This window comes from Lineus longissimus, chromosome 7 (genome assembly GCF_910592395.1).
Source record: "Lineus longissimus chromosome 7, tnLinLong1.2, whole genome shotgun sequence".
In the NCBI taxonomy this organism is placed as follows: domain Eukaryota; kingdom Metazoa; phylum Nemertea; class Pilidiophora; order Heteronemertea; family Lineidae; genus Lineus; species Lineus longissimus.
Window position 1 is genome coordinate 17,213,161 of NC_088314.1, and position 24,822 is coordinate 17,237,982.

Below are 24,822 nucleotides of genomic sequence, written 5' to 3' on the forward strand. Positions count from 1 at the left end.
CGGCGCGCCTACACTCCGGACGCAGTGGGCTCGTCTTGTCGCCTGGTGTATACAAAGACAACCAGGATGGCGAATTGGACTTCATCGGTGTCTCGGCGCACCAACTGATCTCTATAATGTTATCAGTGTCTTTTTAGCATTTCCGATGTGAGTGGAGTAAGTAGAGAAATAAGACGTATACAGGGTGTTGTCTGACATAATGTGACTATTTTTCGCAGCACATCATTTATTGGCACAATTTGCTGTGATGTGAAGTGATGACTTTAAGTGCATGGACGGTCACATTTGCCTTTAATTCCCACCTGTCTCAACAAGTCGTAAATAAAATGAATCGATGTTTGCTCAAAATGAGTAAATTGAAGTTTGATTGCATATGATTTTAATTAATTTCTAAACTTTCTCTAGGTTTAAGGAATTAATACCGAGCTGGCGGTCATTGGTTGTATAATCAAGACCGGTCGGGTAGACCGAAAATGCAGTCCAAAACCCGAGGCGCTTCGCCGAGGGTTTTGGACGTAATTTGAGGTCTACCCGAGCGGTCTTGATTATACAACCAATGGCCGACAGCGAGGTATTAATTTCTATTCTAAAAGGTTTCAAAATTAAACAAATTAAATACGATTTGAAAGGTATATATGTGCCGTTTTCGTCAAAGAATGATCCAGCCTGGTGTCCGGAACTCCGCCATATTGTTGCTTGTGAAGATGACGTCACGCATTTTATACCTACCCAGGCGGTCATTGGTTACGATACCAAGACCGCTCCGATCAAAACGAGGCGTAATGTATTTTGTATTAGAAACAATGATATACTGTGACTAAGGCCTTTTAGAATCACCGATATAAGACCGCTTCTTTTATTGATATGAAACCGAAACAAAGGCATTTTCTCTGTGAAATATCTGAAAAAAGTTATTTATTTGTGTTCTTCCAAAAAACCCAAAACATCCAAATTCTGATGAGCTCAATCATTGCACAGAGCTATTTTAGGAACTACGGAACTGCTGATAAGGCATAAATGTTGGAATTGGCTAAGCATTTATAGTGGCCACATTTTGAAAGGAAACTTACCCCTAGACTTCCAAGACCGAAAAAGAAACTGGCTTGGTGAGAAATCGACATGGCTGTCGTGGCGGCCATATTGAATCTTTGATCACGTCGATTTTCGAAAGGAACTTCCAACACACACCTCCAACACACATAAGTTCCTGTTGAACATAGTAAACGTTATGTTATCATATAAATTTCAAAAGTGTGTTATATTTAATTTTTTATTTTGTCATCTATATAATGGCAAAGACCTTTTTTGAGCAAAAAGTTCAGCTATAGAATATTGCACTATTTTAATCCAAATTAAAGCAATTTTGACTTAAACAAGCAGCAGATACTCTATAATGCAACAAAAATCAATCATCGCACATTGTGGAACTTTAGTGTTTTTGACATGTACATGTATTGACATAATCACAATGCCTCATTTGGGGGGAAAACAGGTGTAACTCACCACTCATCTGCTATGGCGTACCCACAGTGTGAAATGACCCGCGTATGAGGTAATCCCACCATGCGGTGTCATAACCACCCGTTTGTAACATATAATTACATACATCTGATCAAGGCGTATTCTCTCCATACCACGTTACATTCGGCACAACGCCAGCTTTCTGCTTAGACCCGCTTTCCCTCTTTTCTAAAATCTTCCTCAAACCTGACTGTTAAAAATGGGCGAAGACATCAAGCTAACCGTGGAAGGAGAAAGCACCAGCCCAGCGTTTGAGTCTAGAAATATCGATGTCGGCCAGCGAGATCCCCTCAATATCAATGACCATTTGAAGGTAAGCCCGATTCTCATGCTGACCAACCAGTGTTTTGTATCAGGTTAGCCCGATTCTCATGCTGACCAACCAGTGTTTTGTATCAGGTTAGCCCGATTCTCATGCTGACCAACCAGTGTTTTGTATCAGGTTAGCCCGATTCTCATGCTGACCAACCAGTGTTTTGTATCAGGTTAGCCCGATTCTCATGCTGACCAACCAGTGTTTTGTATCAGGTTAGTCCGATTCTCATGCTGACCAACCAGTGTTTTGTATCAGGTTAGTCCGATTCTCATGCTGACCAACCAGTGTTTTGTATCAGGTTAGCCCGATTCTCATGCTGACCAACCAGTGTTTTGTATCAGGTCAGCCCGATTCTCATGCTGACCAACCAGTGTTTTGTATCAGGTTAGCCCGATTCTCATGCTGACCAACCAGTGTTTTGTATCAGGTTAGTCCGATTCTCATGCTGACAAACCAGTGTTTTGTATCAGGTTAGTCCGATTCTCATGCTGACCAACCAGTGTTTTGTATCAGGTTAGTCCGATTCTCATGCTGACAAACCAGTGTTTTGTATCAGGTTAGTCCGATTCTCATGCTGACCAACCAGTGTTTTGTATCAGGTTAGTCCGATTCTCATGCTGACAAACCAGTGTTTTGTATCAGGTTAGTCCGATTCTCATGCTGACCAACCAGTGTTTTGTATCAGGTTAGTCCGATTCTCATGCTGACCAACCAGTGTTTTGTATCAGGTTAGTCCGATTCTCATGCTGACAAACCAGTGTTTTGTATCAGGTTAGTCCGATTCTCATGCTGACCAACCAGTGTTTTGTATCAGGTTAGCCCGATTCTCATGCTGACCAACCAGTGTTTTGTATCAGGTTAGCCCGATTCTCATGCTGACAAACCAGTGTTTTGTATCAGGTTAGCCCGATTCTCATGCTGACAAACCAGTGTTTTGTATCAGGTTAGCCCGATTCTCATGCTGACCAACCAGTGTTTTGTATCAGGTTAGCCCGATTCTCATGCTGACAAACCAGTGTTTTGTATCAGGTTAGCCCGATTCTCATGCTGACAAACCAGTGTTTTGTATCAGGTTAGCCCGATTCTCATGCTGACAAACCAGTGTTGGTATCAGCTATTAAGCCAAGTCCTCATGCTGTCTAACCAGAATGTTTTGTGTATTATGCTGACTACCCAGTGTTTTGTATCAGGTATTATGCCAGATGCACATGCTGACTAAACAGTGTATCGTATCAGGTCAGCAAGATCCTCTTGAGTGTGCGTATATATGGTTACCGTTATGGTTAAAAAGAATTTGATCGCTGCGACCTTGGAAATTAGGTCAAGGTCAAGGTCAAATTGTTTCAATTCTTTAAATGTTCAGCTTGATCAGATTAATCACTGACATCCATTCGAATATCATACAATGAATGTTTCTTGAGATATGACTCTCATAGGATTTTATAACCTTTGACCTATTTACACCAGAAAGTAGGCCACTTTGGTCTAAGAGATGTGTAATAAGCCCTAACTCGGCAATCTAAGAGGACATCCCATGATCTTAGGAGTAGTTTTCAAGCAATAGAGTGTTTTCACGGTCAGCCATGTTGGAGGGCAGAACAATTTTTTGTCTTGCCTGACTTAACAGTAACTGAATCAAATGCTGTCATGGTCATTTGGGCTTTCCTTCTTTGTCTATCCCTCTGGCATGGCAGGTGATGACGTCACGTGAAACCACTCTATATCGTTATTTTTTGCTTTAATTGAACTGGAACGACATGAGTACCAAATCAATGGGGTTAACACGTTTTTATTAACACCCTGTATAAACTATGCGTCCGGACAGCTACCGTCGGTGATGAAGTGATGATGAGCCATTTTATTTGTGTCTAGAGAAGCAACTTACCCAACACCCGGATAATATAATAATATGACATAATGCCATTTGGCAAGTGTGTTCAGTTGTGAAAATTGCATTTCATTACCCATTACCCATTACGTGTAGTATGTTATAGTCATGTCATTACCCTACATGTCATGATGTACATGTAGGTATAAATAATTAGTATTGTGCTGGTAAACATTACCAGTATTTACAAATGGTATATCTTGATGAATAACCATCCCAGGATACCATCATAACCAATATCTGATGACCTTCAGAGCCATCCTCCTGAAATTATTGTCAGTTCTTTTTATTTTCAGTCCTTTTTATTTTCAGTCTTGGTAATTCGAGAAAAAAAATCAAAAGTAGACAAAAAATGTATGACACATACGGCCCGACTACCGTAAAGTTCAGTTGAACAGAATTTCAACTTGTATTTGGTTTATTGTGACCACATCGGAGCGCCATACTATGTGTTCCAGGTTCACTGTTAATTTTTGTTATATTTGTAGGTTACCTTCGAAGATATCATTGCTGAGCCAGAGCAGACCACATACAGTTTCGACAAAGTCTGGATTCTCAGTTATAAGGTAAGATCCCTGCACACACTTTATAGGTGCCGCCAAGGAGGATGTCGGGCCGAGAACTCCTCATTCTGAACCATCAGAGGTACTCCGTCCGTAATCTCCCCTCTGATCAAATGCGCATGCTTGGTTCAAGATGAGAACTCCCTTGTAAAATGAATTTCACTTGACCGAGAAAAGCCCTTGAGCTGAAAATCCTGTTTAAAAGGGACAACTTTAGGCATGAGATATGTTGGTTTTTCATACAAAAATGGCTTCCAGTAGGACCGTGACTTCTCCAAAAAATACATTGAAAAAATAATTGAGCTGCAATAAACAATACACAAGAACGGAGTGCAACTATAGGGCTGCCTAATAAAATTCACAAGCCATGTCCAAAACTGCCTCGCAATATACTGGCGAAAACCATTATCAGAGATCAGCATTGGTGTGATACTATACGTGGCGGCACATGGTGTTAAGCAGGGGTACTATCCTCCTGGCAAGGTAAATCCCACGCCTAAGTTGTCCCTTTTATAGACCGGGACTTGACATTGAATTTTTGGAAAACGACCGCCAAACCCTCCCATACCCACCGCCCTTTCCCGCTTTTGTTCCACTGATGATGAACTACTATACCCATCGTCATGTAACGTTCGGATCGGAGCCATGTGGCTGCAAAAAATAGATTTTGTTGCTTTTCTCTTGCAGGTTTTCACCAGCACCAAGCTGTGGTGCTACCGAATCACCTCTCTGCTCTGCGCCATCCCCGCTATGATCTTCTGGGGTATTTACTTCGCATGCCTTGCTTTCTGCACGATCTGGTGTTGCGTCCCCTGCTACAAGGCCTTCGGCATTGAGCTGCACTGCGCCAAGAAAATCTTCCAGACCGTATTGGGTGCCTTCTACGAGCCATGTTGGGCTGCCATTGGAAAATGCTGGTCAAACATCCGGGTGACAATGGTCAAAGAGTAAATCCACCGAGATGTCTGCAGAAGATTAACGAAGGATGTTTTCTTTTGAGGGGGTATAGATTTATTAAATACAGGTTTCATATCACAAGTCTATGTAACTTATCCTTTGCCGGTAGGATACAACCGGGAGCCTTTCGATTCCCTACCTTCCTAACCACAATTGATCTCAGTTGGTGAGTGATTGGTCAAGTCCAGGACTGGCGCAACTGAGGAAAAGTGTGGCGATTCACGTGACAGACTATAAAACATTGCCGGTTGTTCCGCATGGTTCTTCTTCATCGGAACCCACTCATGGAAGGCCGTGCATCTTGCCGCGATATCGGTGAAGCGAGGGCCTGCAGTCCTTCTTAACAAATTTTCGATTCGATTGTGCCAACCAAAGTCGAACCAAGCGGAGCAACTTGCAATGCGTAGTCTATGACCCGTATTCCACTTCAGCGGTAAACCGCGGCGGTACTCGCTGCAGTGAAATCGGGCCTATATGCTCTTGAAAGAGGTAAATCCGATGTCCGCAAACCTTTTTTGTGCACACCTTTACTATGTACATGTAATTCCATCGGAGCACCGAACTATACACCAACTCTTAGTGCTGGCCCGGCATCATCTCGCGCTACCCCCTCTTTGCATTTTTACCACTCCTCCGCCGTACTTCTCCTGAAGATTGAAAAATTCAACAAATAATGATGGGGAAAAGTCCACTGGTTCCACTGGTTCGGGAGTGTCTTTTCAACCAATTGAAATGTCCTGTGTATAACCGCACATACGACTACTATTGTACAACGCATGAAAGTGTACCTCGCTGTCGGCTTCCACCAGCTTTTAGGTGTAATTGCATTGTTTTGTTAGCTGTTCTTTTCCGTCACCCTTTCTAAAAGAAAAAAACTGTTAGCCGGCCTTTATAGGATTTTACTTGCTTTTTATTTCGACTTCAAGCAAGAATACTGGGACCCTAATAGGATGTTCATTGATATATCGGTTCATCTTCACTTCAATTATCTTTACATTATATTCACTAAGACTTAAGAAGTTCGCCGTAATTTTCAGAAACGTAACCAAACGATTGCATTGGACAATCAACCTCCAATTTAATCAACCCAACCCATTGTCTGAATTGGGTAAAATCAAATGCTAAATATGCATTGTCAAATGATCCTTCGCGCTCTAATCTACCTTCTTGATTTAATTCATTCTCCAAAGCGGCGATAATATTCAAGCATATTAGGATACCGCCTCATCACACTACTGTACGTACACCCTCGCCATGCCAGGTGGCAATCATCCCGATTCTCTCCCCGGGAAATTGGGTTGAATGTCGTGCATGGTTGTGCTCCTGCATGTCTGTATACAATTGTAATATTGTGTCAAATGTTGTTGAATAAACTCCACTGTTATACATGAAAATTCGGGACTTGGATTTAATCATTGTTTCGTTGCGCCCAAGGAAGGTAGTTCTGATGCAGGTGATAGATCGCAATGTAGGTCCAATGTGGCTACGGTTTTTATCATACCGCAATGTACCGTGCATTATGCCATGTATAGGCCTGATTACCAAGACCTATATTCGGTCCTGTCATGATCATGCCTGTGGCGGAGATGAAGTGTGCTCGTCGGAGTCATTTCGGGGGATGTCCACATTAGTTTTGATGAGGTGAAAGAGTTCTAACTGCTGAAGGATTTCAAGTTGTAGACGAAATGGTGGCTTCGATGCCGTAAACATCAATTGGTCCTTTTACATATACGGCGCCAGATCCCGGTAGACAAAATAAAAACAACGTGCGCGTATTTGCATATTTTGGTTTGTCTGATAAAATTATACATGTACGTGTATATCACTTACTCACTTCCAAAGAAATCTGCTCTGTAGGCCTACTGGTATAGAGACGGGTCAGTTGGACTTATTTTAAGGATATTGATTGTGACCACATCGAGGCGCCATTAGTTGCTGATGTTCGTGTTGGGGAGAAAATAGAAACAATTCTGGTTCATTGGGACACACCGACACCAAACAAACACACAAACGACACATCGTTTGTTATTTAAACTAGTTAAAGCGACATTCACGCGGGAAGCCCAGCTGTCGTCCTAGCACACCCCCACAAAAAATGACCCGATCCAAAAGTCAATTATATAATGAGAACACGGTCGAGCCTATTTATGACAATGGGCGTTGGTTTTTTTCACAGGGTGATTTATCAATAGCGCGCCATTGAGGCGAATTCAGTTGAGCTATTAAGGAAGGTCACAAACTCAAGAAGTCTTTAGTACTCTTATTATTGTCAGTTTCGACCGTATTGTAACCGGAACAATGGCAGAAGACAAAGGAATTAATTTGCAAATTCAGGGAGAAAACACGGGTAACCCGGCCCTTGATGAAAGAAATATCGATGTGAATGAGAGGGATCCTCAGCATATCAACGAACACATCAAGGTAAGCTTCATCGATAATCACTAGTATTATGTTGAAAAGTATTATGTTAAGTATTATGTTGAAAATCCTCGTGTACGAGGATGCATCCTAGTTCGATCTCCAAGAATCTCATCCTGATTAGGAAGTCACTTAATCGTGGGTAGTGCGCTTGAAAGGGCCGAGAAGCAGCAAAGCATACCCCTATTTCCCCCAGGATACAAGACCTTAGAAATACCAGTAAATTTTGCACGATCAGCCTTTTTTAGCCATCTGGGACTTTTCACAACACTCTACGCCAATGACCGACCTTATGTTAAGTTAAAGTTTGAGGGTTTATAGTCTGATAGTCCGACCCGGGACCTCTTGACCGCTGGTCGAGAGTCCAAGCCACTACACCACAGCGGCTCCTATGTAAGGTGTGCGAGCGGAGGAGCATACGACTGAGGCTGGTTTTCGAGGATGCGTTTAAGCCTACATTTTTAACCGCTCATGAAAAAACTAGGCCAACGCTTGATTTGGCCAAGAAGGTTCTATTTTAAAACTTCCATGATTTGGCGTGCTCAACCACAGACACAGTTACATGAACATCAAAACTACAACCCCAAATGACAACACTCATTAACTAGTATTTTATGAGTGTTGTCAGGTGGGATGGAGCTGATGATCTTCATGTATATATCTGTGGCTGAATATATGTACAATGTTTCCATTCATACTGAAACTCGCGTTTGGAAATTCCATAGTAATGACTCTATGCATAAATTGCTTTGATGCAACTGAGGTGCGTGAAATAGACGGGCATTGAACAGTTACTCACGCGAAATTCACTGTTCTGGTGATATGCATGTGCAGTGATGGATGCATTGTCGTACAGTCAACACGTCGCCAAAACATGAGGTATAGTCCTTTGGTGCCGTTAGGTAAATTGACGATAACAAAACAATGTAAACAAGCCTGCAGTCTAAAATAACTAACTTCTAGCCTGAAAATAGTGTTTTTGTTTGTTTCTGATCAAGATTCCTTTTGTCCGTGACAATAGGCCTATATCTAGGACTGTACGAAACGTAACTGGTATGGATTAGGAGGAAAAGCATGTGTATTTCAAAGCGGCTGGAGGCTGTTAAGAGTTGAACATAGGCACCACCATTGTAACCGTAACTTAACATCCTAAAGCGTTTAGAACTCTTTCAAAACTAAGTGAATGCAAATTATAAGGGGGGGGGGAGTCAGTTGTTTGTTTTCGAGAGAACAGACTCCCAGGAGGGGTCGGTGACTTCTTCCTAGGTAGATTGGCAGATGATAGAAAAGATGGACAAAAACGTCTTGGGTCATATCACACTGACCTCGAAGCTAACCGTTCATCATACAATTAGGAACCCACTGACATTGTTGATAGTGTATTCAAATGTCAAAGAAACAGTCATGTCTGAGAAATATTTTCAAATGAATTTTCTGCGGGTTCACGTTTCGGCCAAACGGTGTTGTGTCGCATAACGCGTTTTGGTAGGATGATTACCTCTAAAGTGTTATCTATATCGCACATCTAATAAACTTGTGAAATTTTACCCAACCTTAGTTTTGAAATACTTGCTAATATTTATATTTTTTCTTTTGTAGTTCTAGGCTCATGTATGTAACTCTAAAACTTGGATGAACTAAAAAAAGAACAAATTCAGATTAAGATACATGTACTATATGATCGATTAAAGAAGGTTCATTGGGGTGTGGGGTGACAACATACCATTCAATATGTGGTATACCATAATAATTTGCTCCGTAACAACAAAGCGCCTTAACACAAGCATTGTAAGTTGTCCTTTTACGTTCCAGATTTCAAATATTTGTTTTATAATACGAGGGCTTTAAACCCCCACCGTGTTAACATTCATTATATTGATATAGTCTTTGGACATTGCATTGTGCTTGTTGCACAAGAGATAAGAATCCAACAAAAGTTACATGTACCCCTTTGCCGCCACAATCTTGACATTAGAGGCGCTGATTTCGTTGCCGCCAATGTCTTTTCTCAAATCTTGATCATTTTATGATTTCAAACACTGAAGTAATTAGGTGAACAGTTCCTCCAACGATGCATTCACAGATACTGTTAATCACTCGCGCTTGTTGTAGAAGTAATAATTCCTTTCAAGGCAAAAGCCCGGCAGATATTAACAACGAATTATTGAATCTTTTGTTCCAAGGCCACTCTCTCCCGGTGTAAAAGGAATGGACGTCCTAGGAATGCAGGACCCCATAAAATATATGTGTATTGTCAACGAATGTGGTTAATGGTTTGGTTAGGGTTAGCTACATAATCTTCAACAAAGGAACTCGGCGACTCTATTCACTTTAGCAAAATGACCGGACTTAGATTCCGGGGGGACTTGCATTTCTTTTACACCGGGACCATGAGGACATTTCAAAACTTTACACCTTATGCGATATTGTAGTGAAAACCGCACTTCGACTACTGTCATCCTCGAATGCCAGAGGCGGTCGTATGCTCCTCCCCTCGCACACTTCACATAAAGCTCGGCCACTAGTGCCGAGTGTTGCCCTGAAGTTCAGAATAAAAGAAGGAGTAAAACAAGGAAGAAGAGAGGATAACGCCTTTATCAAGATCAACTAGAGTATATTTGATACTAGCTTTCGACACTAACTGTGTCTTCATCCGGTAATTTGTAATTTGTAATTTATTTGGCCAACATAATAATTAAAGTACAGTAGAACCTCTCTATTAAGGACACCGTTGGGACTGACAAATGCTGTCCTTAATAGAGAGTTGTCCTGATTGGAGAGGTCAAATTGAATGGAAACAACCAATTTGGGACCAAAACTAGTGTCCTTAATAAGGAGGTTATCCTTAATAGAGAGGTGTCCGCAAAGGAAGGTTCCACTGTACATGTATGAGATTTTTAACAGTGGAAATAACGGCCAGGGACACAGCCAAGATCATCATTTAGATCGCTTACGGCTAGACACATGGTATGGGAAGTAAAGGCGTTCACAACGATATATACTCACAAACAGTTTTAACTAATTGACATAAGGGGAAAAGCCCCACTCAGACAAGTAATCCGAATGGGGCAAGAGAAAATGAAGTTGACAGGAATGGATTATACAAAGAGAAAAAGTGTCAAAACAACAGAATAACCTAGAACCCGATAAAGAAAACGGTTTATAGGATTAAAAGTGCGGATGAGCTTCTGTTCGCAGAAACGTCTTTGTCCGGTATCAGACAGTAAACCTTAACACATTTACTCTTAAATCTTCAAGACGATGTCCACCGAGGTTGAAATGTTCCCCAATGGGGAGGTGACTATTATCATTTCTGATAGATTGTTTGTGTCCGTTGAGTCTTTGGCGTTTCACCTATGTATACATGGGGACATTTGCGACACCTAAGCATGTAAATCACATTAGGGTAAAACAACTGAAATGGCCTCCAGGAGTGAAAATGTCACTTGGAGTTATAGGAATCAGAATATCACTTCTGTGGATGTGGACACATAACTTGCATCTGGTTTTGTTGCAAGGATGGGTGCCATTGGGCAGTGAAGATGAGGTTCTGCTCCTGACGAGATTTCTCCTAAGCAGAACCTCAACTTTCCGTTACCTGACTCTTTATTTGAAAGACTCTGCTAATATCAAAGAAAAAGAAAAAGACGAACGATCACCATTTTAATGGGATAACATCAAATCTAAGTTAAAGGATCCCGAGGGCGATAGGGATTTTTCTGGTCCGAGGAAAAGAGATATTGTGCCTGACGTTTATACGGGCCAGAAAATACGTCGACCTCGGTTTAATCTAGTGGCCAGTACTTCCTCACAAATAGTCCATGTTCGCCCCAGCTGCTGCTGATGTAGAATTCAACACGACCTGGTTTCTCAATCGATTGTTAACAGTCTGTTTATTTCGATCATTTTGGCTCTATTTTCAGTTAGCAGTTGTTGACAAGCTGCCACCACACCAATGGGAGTAGGCCTAATTGTATTGCTGTTTCAGTTATTAAAGGCTCGCCTGATCCGTCGCCTCTGTTGGCTGGTGGCCCACTAGTGGAAATTTTGGGTAAACATGGCCGTGGTGAAGTAATTATGCATGCCGAGCCGATGCGATGAAATGTGGGTCTGACTGCATATTGGGAAGAGCTTGGTATTGCCCATAGGTCTAATTCAACATGTACAGGGCTCTGTGCGTCTAGGTACACGTTTTTACATGTTTATAGATGTAATTTCAAATTCAAATTCAAATCGAAATTTTAAACGGACTTTAAATGTAATAAAGCATGCATAAAAACCTGATTAGCTTTTTTCATTGATAGAACACAATCATCCACTTTTGGAATAATGATGTCTTTATTCATTGTACGTCGTTAACTGCATCAACCCACGTCCCATTAAACGTTCATAAAAGGTACATTTACTTTTAACAATATCAACATTCAATTAAATTAAATTAAATTAAATCCAACCGATCTGGTACATACTTTTTATATCTGTCAATTTCATCGGCCTATTGGCTGTTTGTATTTCATGAATTTCAGTAAACTTTCTTTCAATGAATACTTCAAAGAAAAAAAACCAAAAAACTTCGCCGGGTGTGTGTGTGTGTCTGCAGCCTACATTGTACAAATGATATTTTAGCGAAATTTATTGGATGACGTCAAATATCATCTTGACCAACAAGGTTTTCCCACCACACGATGAATATTCATCTTTGTAGGTTTAGTGTTAATAAGATGAGAATTTAAAACTTTTAGAACGCCGCAAATTACAATTCGGTTTGGAAATCATCATGACCGAAAGCTCTCGTTCGCTCCTGGGCACTTCGTCGGTCTACCAATAGATGGGGTAGTCACGTGCTCGTATCAGGTTATCCAATAATCGTTGGTAGTTGCATCCTGGCACCAGTTGTTTTGAATATACTCCACCTCTCGATACGTCGTAAGAGTAAAAAAGCCTGATCTCAGGATGTAGTAGTTGGTACTACCCTGGTCTCGGTGTTGGCCATGATGTAGAAGGTATTAAGGGACAGTCCTAAATTGATAATTTCAACCACCAGCAAATGCTTAATTCTGAAGAGATTTTCAAAAATGTATGGTCGCGTTCGCTTACTATAGTACACGTTCCATTTGGATATGAATTTGATACTTCAGTATCTATGTGTTCGCGTTGTATTTGCAACAGCCGGCCGGTGTAACAACATCACGAGCACAGAGGCCAAGTGACAACCATTATGCATATATGTTCACCAGGTAAAAACACATTAATCAGACATGCTTTGCATAATGTGAAGCCTGATGTGCTCGGTTCCCAATGCCATGTACTCATGTTACTCTCAAAATCAGCCGAGGAAAGAGTGTCCGGCCTTATTGTATTTTGACGGATTATGGCCGGTATGCGGTTCTACAGAGGCCGTAACCGTCATTTGCTTAGAGATAAAAACACATTATACATGTATATCGCCAATGCCCTTGAACGGACAACGTCTAGTTGGGGCATGAGATATGTTGCTTCTTCATACGAAAAAGGACCTCGGATGGACAGTGACTTCTCCGAACAGAATCTTTGAAATCCCAAATTTGAACAGTGCACCAGAACAGAATGTAACCGTACAAGAAGTACCATCCCAAGATTGTGGACGGGTGAGATAGGAGAGACCTCTATTGGCGACTTCGTGTAACTTTATCTTGCCCACCTAGCGGCTGCCTATATAGAGACCCTTTAAAAATGTATTATTGGAGGTAAGACAGTTATTTTGGCATCACAGAGTGTTTTGAGATTGCCCCTTGTGTAGTAATGGGTGTAAATGGTGCAATTGTTATGTTGTGGTGTGCTCATCTGCATGTACAATGACCAAATGATGCCATCATCTCTAACAAGTCCCGCGATGATTGGCCATTTATTGAATTAATGACATACTTTATACATACATGTACATTGGCATTTGATACCTGCCTACATTGGCATGTATTCATTGATAGTCTACTAGTATTCTCGCAAAGCACATACATGTAATGAACTTAAAGGGACAACTTGGGCATGAGATATGTTGGTTTTTCATACAAAAATTGGTTCCAGCAGGACCGCAACGTCACCAAACAGGATCATTGAAAAATCGTTGAACTGCAATAAACGATGCAGAACGGGGTGTAACCAAACGCCTGCCTGAAATTCACAAGCCATGTCCAAAACTGCCTCGTAACACTGGCGAAAATCATTATTAGAGATCAGCATTGGTGCGATACTACACGTGGCGGCGCATGGTGTCAAGCAGGGATACTATCCTCCTGGCAAGATAAATCCAACGCCCAAGTTGTCCCTAAAGGTCAAATCAGTTAATCGAGCCAAATAAGCTCTTCTTTTTAAACCTGAAATGAAAGATCAACTATAATACACTTAATATCCATGATTAAGCACATGTATATATAACATTATCAACAAAGTCCCATTCAATTTAGTTTATTTCAAGCTTTGCATGATGCATGGAACGTTTCGTTTATTTTGGCTTCTTGAAAACTTGAAACGAGCAAAATCAAGAGGTCCCATGTGAATGATATTGCATTTCTTATTTCATGCAAACATAAACCTAACGCTTGCAATTATATCACATCCAAACCTGATCAATTTTATATTTGGAACGTTTATTAGGTTCGTTTATTTTGGCTTGTTATTTTTGGTCGCTTCAACTGATACTTTACCGCCGTACGGAAGTAAAGTGGGTTCCTAATGAAGGCGTATCGCTCTGTTTTTATTATAACGAGCACAGAGGCCAAGTAACCACCAGAATACTCAGCCCCAATAACATTTCAGCTGGAATTCAAGCCCTCCTGCGGCCTTGCCTTTATACATGTATTTTCAACAGTATTGCTCCTCGTTTTGAGAACAAGTGCAATCATTCCTCTAAGTCTTCCAGTCCAACCACAAACATTGATTTTGGGAGTTAAAAGAACAATGGCTATGCAATATTTACCTTGCGGACCATATACGGGACTTACTACGTTTGGTATTTACCGTTGCACCTGCTTGACATCGTGGAACGTATCGTCAACACCCTATATACGCTCTTTAAGGCCTACGCCATTCGTTAAAAATTTGATACTTGTAATAAGATTTGAAAATAGTCCATTTGCATCAATACGTACTAAATATTAATTTCAGCATTGCGGTTGCGTAGACTGATTATACAAATATCATACATACCAAGTTTCAGCAAAGTCGTATGCATAATAACTGCACTAAAACATTGTGTATAATTGCATTACTTTTTTCCTCGACCACCTCCAGTAATTGCGAAAGGCATACACCCCTTTAAAAGGCATTTTACAGGTTTGATATGTCTAAGAGCTCACAGAGATGGAAATAGCCTCTCTCCACAGACCGCGGGGTATAGGCCGAAAGCGAGAGCGCGATCAGGATCACAGACGAAGTGGAGAAACACTTCACTTTCTTGCCCAAGCACGGATACATCAAATGACTTTCTTCAACTCGACCATCTTGCTATAAATACAAAGCAGCTACATCAACATTACAATCCTAGGAATCTTTGTGCCGTGGCAAGAGGAAATAACGTATTTTCCCCCTGGCAGTGGCCATGTCATAAACACAAAGACAATAAAAATATAATGCATTAGCTAAAGACAGTGATACCGAACTGGAGGTGTTTTATGTCTGCCTCTCAAGCACCGTGAGGCTGGAGCTAAAATGTAGACCAAAACCGAGGCGGCAGCCGCACCAAGATCTCAAGTGAATGGCATCGAAGAAGGAAGAAGAAGAGAAGAAGAAGAAGACGCCTGAATGAGATAACGCATTTGGTAAAAGTTAACGCTTAAATAAACAATTCCAGCCCTGGGCTCATTTTTTATGGAATATCATTTCTCCTCAGATACTATTCCTTATTTCTTTTATTTCTTTATATATTTCCAGGTTACATTTGAGGACATCATCGCTGAGCCTGAACCGACAACGTACAGTTTTGACAAAGTCTGGGTGCTCAGTTATAAGGTAAGATGGTCAACGTCAACTATCCATGGATTGCCCATGGATGGAACGTTCATGATTTATCCCATCAACTATTCGTGGACGGGAACTTTTGCCTGTGTAAGTCGATTTGTAACATTCATGCACAGGTAGCAAATTGATGAATTGAATGGATTTGGTGGAATCTGGCGAGTTTATAATTCCTGATGTACAGTATGATGAAATGGCATTGAAATGCATAAACACATTTCACCAACTAGAAATGAGGGACTTTATTGCTGATATTATTGGTTGCAGTGGTAGTTAGCAGTACAATACATTATAGAACATTTTGTGGATGAAATTGACTTGGGCTAAACATCTATGGTGTATCATCCTGAGATCAGGCTTTTTTACTCCTACCTCGTTTGAAATATCGAGAGGCGGGGGTATATTGAAAACTGGTGCCAGGATGATTGTGTATTGGACCACTATCCTCTGTCTTCTGCCGGTAATAAAGTAACTCATTCAGCTCCTGCCGGACCACCCTGGAGAATGAATTCCCCAGATTGCCTCGCTGACGTCCCTTTTAATAATGATGACGTCCCAAGTTCTCGCCATAGTATTGACTTCCTGTATAGACTTCCTGATGCAACTTTTTTTTTCTTCAGGTTTTCAACTCCGTGAACATCTGGTGCTACCGGATTCTCAGTCTCATTTGCGCCATCCCAGCCATGGTGCTCTGGGGGTGCAACTTTGCCTGCTTATCATTCTGCACAGTGTGGTGTTGTCGTCCTTGCATGAAAAGTTTTGAAATCCAACTCAGATTCTTCCAAACGATTTGGACGACGCTTATCACAGCATTCTGTGAACCTTGTTACTTAGCTGTTGGAAAGATATTCTACAATATTAGAATAACCAGAGAAAACAAACCAGAATAGAAAAGTCTTTGTTGTGCTTGTTTTAAACCTTTCGCCAAACATGCTAACTGCACATTTCTGTGAGTTTTGCAATGGTAAAGAAAGCAAGAGGACTCCGAAGACTGAACCTTCGAAATGGTCGATCGCTGATCTGTCACCTTCTTATCTGCATTTGATATCGGTCATCATGCTCTCAATTATGTGGCTGTCACAAAAAGCGGCGGGACGGGCAAGTTCATTTAGCGATCCCCACAGCCTGACCTTCAGTTCTCCTCTCTCTGGCTACATCGCGCGTCGTTGGGCGGAGATGCCGAGGTAACCCTGTAGTGGTTGGCTGGAGTTTGGTTGGCACTCCGGCACTGGCACAGTTCTGTGTTCACATTGCCTCACCTCTCAATGGGCTCGTTGACATCCAGTGCTCAGGCATACATGATTGCGGCCTCCCTTCTGTCTAGGGGTATGAGAATCTTTCACGTCAAACCGCGGGTTGGGTCCGACTGGGGTACTGACTGGCCCTCCTTAGGAAGAGGCACCCATGAATTCATTCTGTTGCAGTCAAATAGCGAGACATCTTGGATATGTATCCGCCGCAGACCACGACCCTAGAACCCCTGGCATGCCTGGACAGAGCAGTTCAAACTCTTGCTTAGATCCCCTTCTGCTTTTGGTTATGGTTTGATGAATAAGTCACTAAGTGGTGTCTGAATAATTCAGTGATGTGGCTTGGCATAATATTTTGTTTTTGTTGCGGCAGAGAGCGAACATTACGTCACCTGAACAAGCATGGCTGCTCTTGTCTTTGAGTCTACTTGGAACCAATCTTGAATTGATACTGAACTGGAGGTATTGATTGGTCTCACTAAACGAGATTGGAGCTAAAATCGGGCTAAAACCGGCCGCGGCGCCGCCCCGAGATTCTGTGGGAAATGACGTCCCGCTCAACGCTGTTTGGTAAGACAACCAACACGGACAGCGATGTATCAATTTCTATTCTAAAACACCTCAACTTTGATTTCGACCGCATTTTTCGGCTTCCATATTTTGCATCAACCCAAGCAGTTATTGCTGCATATACCACAACCACTTCCGCCAAAACGACGCAGGCTGCATTGTACACTGCATGCAGTGCATGGTACATTGTAACCAAGATGTTTTAGAATTAGGCTTATATACATTTCAGGTATACTCCCGGTGGCTGGTGCATGGGTGGCAGTTCCTACTGCAAGAGGGGTCCAGTGGTTGCGGTTGTGCTGCTCTGGCGAGCCTTAAGCATCTCGGGGAATATACCCTAATTATTGATTTCTTTTGCACTTTCCAGGCAGAGTTTCGGAATGGCTTGACTGTGATACACCCCAACTGTGATACTTAGCTTATCTTATAAGCAGGCGAGCGCCTGTATTTCTTTTCAGCCAATCAATTTTCTTTCAGTTGGTGGCGGGTTCGTTGTTGCGGCAGTGGTGTATATGTATGATAGACAGCACAGTGCATGGGCGCGGCAAGTAGCTGAATTTGCTGTCCCTATGTCTAAACGCGGATTCCAGAGAGCAGCAATGACAGTCGGAAGCGCCATCTAGAATTCTGCATTTATACATGTACCCCGAAGGTTTCGACTCTAGAGTTCCTCTACACTCGACTGACAGTCAGTAACCTGTAACTGGAGTGAAAATAAAAGGTTTCATGGTCCAATGTGGGTTTTTTCATTTAACCAAAAACCCTCTATACGGGACGCGTACAATTGTGATTGCGTTTGGCCGAATTGCTTTAATTGGTAAAATGAAAAAGCCCAAATTGTTTTTGAGATCGTGAAAAACCCACTGAAAAACCTCTACGGGGAGCGTATTTGTGATGACCGAAAAATCATGAAAGATTTTTCAATATTGATAAGTTTTATTTGTCGAAGAGTGTCGGCCAGTTCAGCGCGCCAATAAGAGGGGAGTGTGTATGGAAAAGGAGGTAGCCATGACGCTAAACCTCAGCTTGGGTCAGAGATCGCGTTGTTTCAATATTCCTGACCATGGGTTTGCCGCTGTCATACACGTGTTTTAAACTTGGCCGATTTTTCGGTGGGCACAAATGCAGTCCGTATTATTTGGGAAATGAAAAACTGTTCTTTTAGAAGCTCAAAAACGTAAGGGTGTCTATTTTCCACGAAAGGGGAAACGAAAAATTAATTTTTATCAGTGTTAGAGTATCGAGTACTGATTGGGCCTCCAGTGATGTTTCGATCACCGGATTGGCCGATTGAAATAGGGCCCCGATCCGCTGTCAGTGGCACGGACCAGGCTGGTCTATCACCGGATGCATGGCCTGGGTTGCTTTTAGTTTAGCTTTGCTTCGCTTTTTGGTCTTCGCTTAGTTTTGTTTGCTCTTCCCTCTTGCAGGTTTTCACCAGCACCAAGCTGTGGTGCTACCGAATCACCTCCTTGCTCTGCGCCATCCCTGCTATGATCTTCTGGGGTATTTACTTCGCATGCCTTGCTTTCTGTACGATCTGGTGTTGCGTCCCCTGCTACAAAGCCTTCGACATTGAGCTGCACTGCGCCAAGAAAGTCTTCCAGACCGTATTGGGTGCCTTCTACGAGCCCTGTTGGGTCGCTGCTGGGAAGTACTGGTCCAGTATACGAGTTACTTTACTCAGAGAGTAAATTATCAGGATCGAGGTTTCATGGGACTTAGGTTTTACGGGTATATATCTAAATTTGCTTCGACTTGATCAAGAAAGATAAACGTATACATAGCTATATTGCTACCCTGTTCTGTACTGAAATATAGTTTTGTAGGCTGTGAGTTGTTCGCCGTGCTGATGCATCCCGAAACCATCGTTCGGCGACATCTCCTGTTTTGAACGAAAATCAAAAGAACTGTAGAACTAACTTAGTGTAAATATGACTCTAGAATACTGTAACTGATTTCTGCCGAACTCGGACACGAACTACCCCGACTTAGTATTTTGTATCTGTGTACGGTGAACTCGACCAAATATTTTTTGGCAATTTCTTGGTCATATTCCGGGTGGGGGGGGGGGGGGCATTTAAGAATGCCATACCAAGACCTTGCATGATGTACATTTTGTGGTAAATTTTACTGCACTTAATAATTGTGACTTTTCATGTTAAAAACTTTTTAGTAATTTACAATTTCGAGGAAATCTCTGGGACTTTATCTGCTGCATCATTTTCTCATAGCTGCAAATTTAAGTCAAATAATTATTGTATGTAAATAAATAAACAATGTATAGAATATTCACGCGTTGGATTGATTTAATTTAGTCACATCATATTGATATCTGCTTGAAGAGATTCTTATGGGCGCCGCAGACACGGGATTTTTAGCACAGACATCGCTGAGTGCGAGAAAAATCGCTTGTCAGCGGAGGTCATCGCAGATGCCTGCGTCATGGATTGATAATCGCGTCGACGTGCGATTGAAACCGGTGTAACATCTGTGGTTGTTCCCCATGTGTCAGTGTTTCCAAACAAATAGGCAGCTAGAGAGACCACGACTTTTCAATAGGGGGGATACACAGAAAAACTTGTCAATCTATTTTTGAGCGTTACCAAACAATGAGGGGAAACACTCAAAAACAGAAACACTCAAAAACATTACACCGGTTCGATCGGTTTTTAATGCACAGTTGGAGTGATGGTAGTTTTTTCCCGCAGACTGTAGCGATCTTTTACTCATCGCTCGTCGCCATTGTAGCCATTGTCAGCGAGGCCTATCCCACCATTCCTGTTGTGACTTAATACTTCAATACGTATACCACGCTCAAGGCGTCACCACTCCATAGATCCGTTGGAATCTCTGCCTTGAATTTCTCAATGTCTGTTACTGTTCGCAATGAACATGGCAAGGCATTCCATAGTCTTGAACCGCAGATAGAACAGCTACGGTCCCCATATGCAGTCCGCGTGCGGTGCACGCTCAGAAAATTCTCCGACCCAGTTCGTGTGCAACAGGAGGTTAGGTTTGGCTGCAGCAGTCCTTTTAAATTTTTAAATAAACGGATCCCGAGCCATGCACACTTGTCGTCGAAAGCTGAAGTTATGCTGCTCAACTGACGGAATCCGCTCTGTGGATAAGCACCGGGTACAGGCCTACCGGTGTAACAGTAACAAATGCCCCCCTGGAAAAAGTGTCCGGCCCTATTGTATTCTGCAATATGGTTCTATAGAGACCATGACGTCAATAGCTCAGAGATTGAAGCGCATAATAGAATCCTTTGTTTCCCGGGCATTTTATCCAAGGACATTTTAAACTTCTACACCGGGCTATACAACTAAGGAGAAAAGTCCATTGATATGCAGGGTACCATTACACTCCGGACGCAGTGGACCGGCCCCCTTCCTCACCCTTAATACTGAAAAGGAGACCAAATTAGGATGACGCAATGGGCTGCCCAGGCATCTAGGTACCATTCGGGTACGGTTTTTATTGGCTAAACACAAGCAGCATTAAAATATGCACTTGTCCACCCTTAGATAATAATTTGACAGAGGACGCAGCCATTGGGGTGTTCTCCCTGTCTGTATAGTTTGGTATGTCTGACTCGTTTAATTGTTCATAGAGATAACGATGACTTTCTATGCGTTTTAATCTCGATGTCTGACTCGCATTTGCTGCTATGAAGGAAGTAGACTCCCTGGGCCCAGGGTAGGTTGTGCGGCTCGTCGATAGGGATAGGGTTGCTGTGCATAGAGCTTCTGCAATGAACCATTTTATCCGAAAGGTGGGCGTTGAGTTCTTCATCTTTATGTGACTAATTGCACATTTTTATCACAGTCTCCTCTGCCCCCGCTGTACCAACAGACCCTGCACAATCACGACAATGCTTCCTTCCCTATTGTATGGTTCTATGCAGATCAATGACCTTCGATACCGTAGAGTTAAAATCGAATAGAATCCACTGGTCCGGGGACACCACATAATCCTGAAGGAGTGGAAATGCAATGGGACCCCACCTAGTGGCGTAATTACAAACTGCATGTGTCAGTCTCGAAACAGTGTCCAGGCCCATTGAAACCACACAGATTGTGGCATATGGTTTTATAGTGAACATGACCGTCAATACCTCAAAGTGGGAACAATCAAATCGCATATACTCCGCACATTCTATCATAGGACACCTGGACCACACATTTCTGTTTTGTCACAACCTGTCTCGATTTTCGTTTAGTTATACTGACTTAGGACAGATGGCGCCAGCTAGCCGTGACCTCATTGTGCTTTCGATGCACGCGGAGGTTTCGATTTCGATTTTGGGAGCTGCCATCTGCCAGACAGAGCGTTGCTTCATCAATTTTGCCAATTTTTGTAAGTATTTCGATTCAGAAAGCCGATAACCTGCCGTTCTAGTCGATAGTTATCTTGTTCAGGCGAACTTCATCAATTTTTATCAAGCACAGTACGTACACGTAGACGAGTAAACTTTTTCATGGAAATGAATTTGAGCGATGCATGCAAAATGAATTGCACTGCATGCCCAGAGGTCAGGGCCATGAGTGAAAGTGATAAAGGAAAACCCCGCGTGGGTGTTATGGCTGGTTTAGACTCATGGTCTTGAGGTCAAAATACCGTCATATATTGTCATATGTTGCTTGAGTCACCACAAAGGCAAAGGCATCATGTGACACTGACAGTGACAGTGCGGGAAATTGAATTTGAAAAACCGTGAGTAGGCTTCGGCCTATAGGCCTAGGCCTAGTCCAAAGAGTTTCTTCACTGGCGTCACACGATGACGTTGCAAATTGTTTTGCACTGCCATATTGGCCGTCGCACATGGTCACGTAATGGAATGCATTGGGAGGTGGCTGTCAAAACATCACGTTGTGACGTCACGTGAAGAACCTCTTAGTCTTACGGTCTGCGGCAAATCAAACATGGTGGATGGTAGCTTGCGGGCGGAAAGAGTTAAAAAAGAAAAAAATATGTGATGAATATAGCTCTCATCAATACTTGAATGTTATGAAGATTGACAAAAAATATTCACACCGGTCTGATACAAGATCGATGTAAACCTCTATAATTTGAGATTTCTTTTCTGACTCTGTCTCGAGTCAAGGAGGACCTGATTTGGCGAGCTGCCTTTTGAGGGTATCTGAAATGACACAGCCCTAAAACTTAAAATCTGCAATGTAAGTTTAAAAATCGTGCCCATGATGGTCTCCATACTTTCATATCTCTACCCTTCTGTGAAACGGCAAAACCACTAACCAGTGATGTCGTGCTATATTCAATGACGAGTTGTTCTGACATCATTGGCTGGCTCTGTTAGCTTGTACTGCGTAGTGTCAAGTGACGTCATTTACGTCGGAGAAATCAGTATTGAAGACAACTTTTTTAGTCGCACAAAGGCAGAATTGAAGTCGCTTATTACATGCAATGAAATGAGGCTAAACTTTGATCCCTGACTTTTGTTAGTATTTTCGATTCAAAAAGAGCACTTATTTTTCAACCTCACTCTCCCACTATTCGATCCAAGGTCTCAACAAAGAGCATAAAGAAGGTTTTATGCAACAGTTCAACGAGCAGTCACGGAAATGTTTTCAGGTTGTACTTGTTCCATTTGTTCTTCTTTCACAAAATTTCAAAACATGTCCCCGTCCCACTGCCTATATTTTCACAAGAAGTTTGTTCCAAGTCCATCTTTCAGCGCCGATCGTATGCCTTGTAAAGTTGTAGCTCATTAGTTGTAGTCGAATGACAAACATCTTTCCATCATTGATGATAATATCGTTACAGATTTTAAGCCTATGCCATCCCGTGGTCTCTACGGAGGAGCAGTGGTGATGTTCTCTAAGGCACTTCAATGGATGATACCAAGAGGGGAAGTTTAAATTTATCAAGAGTTTTCACTAGTACTATTCAGAAAGTGAAAGAGGGTGCAAGCGATTTTGATAATTTGCCACCTGTGGAAGATAAGGGGGCTGGTGCAGGAGAGAAAGTGAAAGAGGGTGCGAGCGATTTTGATAATTTGCCACCTGTGACAGATAAGGGGGCTGGTGCAGGAGAGAAAGGGAATAGTGTTGAGAATTTTGAGTCAAGACAAAAACAGACAAGTAGTGACGGTACTACTACAAGGCCAACGTCTAATCAGAATAGAGGTAAAAATCCAAAGGTTAGGACGAAACGTAGTGGTGAAGATCCAAGGCTCAGGACAACACATAGTAGTGGTGAAAATTCACATTTTACGACAAAGTGTGGTAACGGTGAAGATTCCAAGTTCAGGAGAACGCGCAGTAGTGGTGGGAATTTTAGATCCAAGCAAACCGTTGGAAGTGGTCACGGTAAAAAGTCTGGCCCGGAAGTTTCTGGTTTGCCTGGACGGCATGATGCTGAGTTACCGTTGAATAGTAGGCAGTCTCTGACAGAGGGAACAGACAAGCAGGGTGCTATATTAGACTCGAGTAAATCAACCCCAGTTGTGCAGCATTTAGACCTGCCGAAAGAAAAGTCGTTAACAGGTAATTCTAGTGAAAATTTACCAATTTTTTCACCAGCTTCTGATTGTAATGCAAATAGGTCAGCCGATGTGAAACCTCCCGAGAAAGATAGTGTGTCTGAGAGGAAGTCTGTAGTCAAAGGAAAGGGTAATCGAGGTGAACCATTCGTGAAGAAGACTCCGGTCAGTCGTGGGCGAGGGTTCTCTCAGAGGTATACAAAACAGATAGATATTACGGCGAATTTAGCTCAGCAGCCTGGGGCTACGAGTGTAGACAATACCAATAAAAATATTTGTTCCAAGGAGTATGGTCGTAGAAGTTTCGAAGACAGAAAGACTTGTGACCAAAATGTAAAATGTCAAAGTGAAAAACCTATTGACAGAGAAAAGGATTGTGAAGTTAGTAAGACAGTCACGAAACCTGCATTTTGTAAACAAGAAACTAAGCCTTCGTGTCGTAAGCCAGAAATTAAGCCTTTGTGTCGTAAGCCAGAAATTAAGCCTTGGTCTAGTAAGTCAGAAACTAAGGCCACTCGCAAGAAGCAGGAAACTGTGTGTAGTCGTCCTAAGCCAGAAATCAAGTCGACTTGTAGAAAGCCTGACACTAAGCCTGCCCATAGAAAGCTAGAAACAAAGCAAGAGAGCCAGACTTTGTGTCAAAAATCACCGGAAGTGTTTGTTTATCCATCGACTGAATGTTGGGACAGCGACACCAGTAACAAAAGTAATTCCAAACAAGAGTTAGGCAAGGATAGTAAGTGTCGGCAAGAATCTGCTGTGGTAGAAACCGATAGAGCGAGCAAAACTGATTCCGTTTCTGATGTGAAGAGTGAGAGTAGGAAACTTGCTGGTGAACA

General features: G+C 42.2%; 2 protein-coding genes across 4 annotated transcripts; both read left to right on the top strand.

The window, feature by feature from the left end:
• Positions 1 to 1,623: 1,623 nt before the first annotated feature.
• Positions 1,624 to 10,480, top strand: LOC135491175 (caveolin-3-like). Of its 2 annotated transcripts, XR_010447784.1 has the most exons (4): positions 1,624 to 1,834; positions 4,214 to 4,291; positions 4,976 to 5,785; positions 10,370 to 10,480. XR_010447784.1 is itself a non-coding variant. In XM_064776876.1 (3 exons), the coding sequence occupies exons 1-3, from the start codon at positions 1,721 to 1,723 to the stop codon at positions 5,237 to 5,239; spliced, it is 456 nt and encodes a 151-aa protein (XP_064632946.1). In that variant the 5' UTR covers positions 1,624 to 1,720; the 3' UTR covers positions 5,240 to 6,629. The 2 variants fall into 2 exon arrangements, 1 of the variants encoding a protein (XP_064632946.1); XM_064776876.1 differs by lacking the exon at positions 10,370 to 10,480 and having other exon boundaries at positions 4,976 to 6,629.
• Positions 7,435 to 19,543, top strand: LOC135491174 (caveolin-3-like). 2 transcript variants are annotated; one of them, XM_064776875.1, is made up of 3 exons: positions 7,435 to 7,666; positions 15,572 to 15,649; positions 18,906 to 19,543. In XM_064776875.1, exons 1-3 carry the CDS (start codon positions 7,544 to 7,546, stop codon positions 19,167 to 19,169), a joined length of 465 nt encoding a protein of 154 aa, XP_064632945.1. In that variant the 5' UTR covers positions 7,435 to 7,543; the 3' UTR covers positions 19,170 to 19,543. The 2 variants fall into 2 exon arrangements, with proteins under 2 accessions (XP_064632945.1, XP_064632944.1); XM_064776874.1 differs by having other exon boundaries at positions 16,276 to 19,039.
• Positions 19,544 to 24,822: the final 5,279 nt, after the last annotated feature.

What these genes read in the sequence shown, in the direction of transcription:
- LOC135491175 (XM_064776876.1), top strand. Translation starts at nt 1,721, where the DNA reads ATGGGCGAAGACATCAAGCTAACCGTGGAAGGAGAAAGCACCAGCCCA. An exon ending in ATATCAATGACCATTTGAAG is followed by an intron (nt 1,835 to 4,213) that starts GTAAGCCCGATT and finishes TTATATTTGTAG; the next exon opens with GTTACCTTCGAAGATATCAT. An exon ending in TCTGGATTCTCAGTTATAAG is followed by an intron (nt 4,292 to 4,975) that starts GTAAGATCCCTG and finishes TTTCTCTTGCAG; the next exon opens with GTTTTCACCAGCACCAAGCT.
- LOC135491174 (XM_064776874.1), top strand. Translation starts at nt 7,544, where the DNA reads ATGGCAGAAGACAAAGGAATTAATTTGCAAATTCAGGGAGAAAACACG. An exon ending in ATATCAACGAACACATCAAG is followed by an intron (nt 7,667 to 15,571) that starts GTAAGCTTCATC and finishes ATATATTTCCAG; the next exon opens with GTTACATTTGAGGACATCAT. An exon ending in TCTGGGTGCTCAGTTATAAG is followed by an intron (nt 15,650 to 16,275) that starts GTAAGATGGTCA and finishes TTTTTTCTTCAG; the next exon opens with GTTTTCAACTCCGTGAACAT.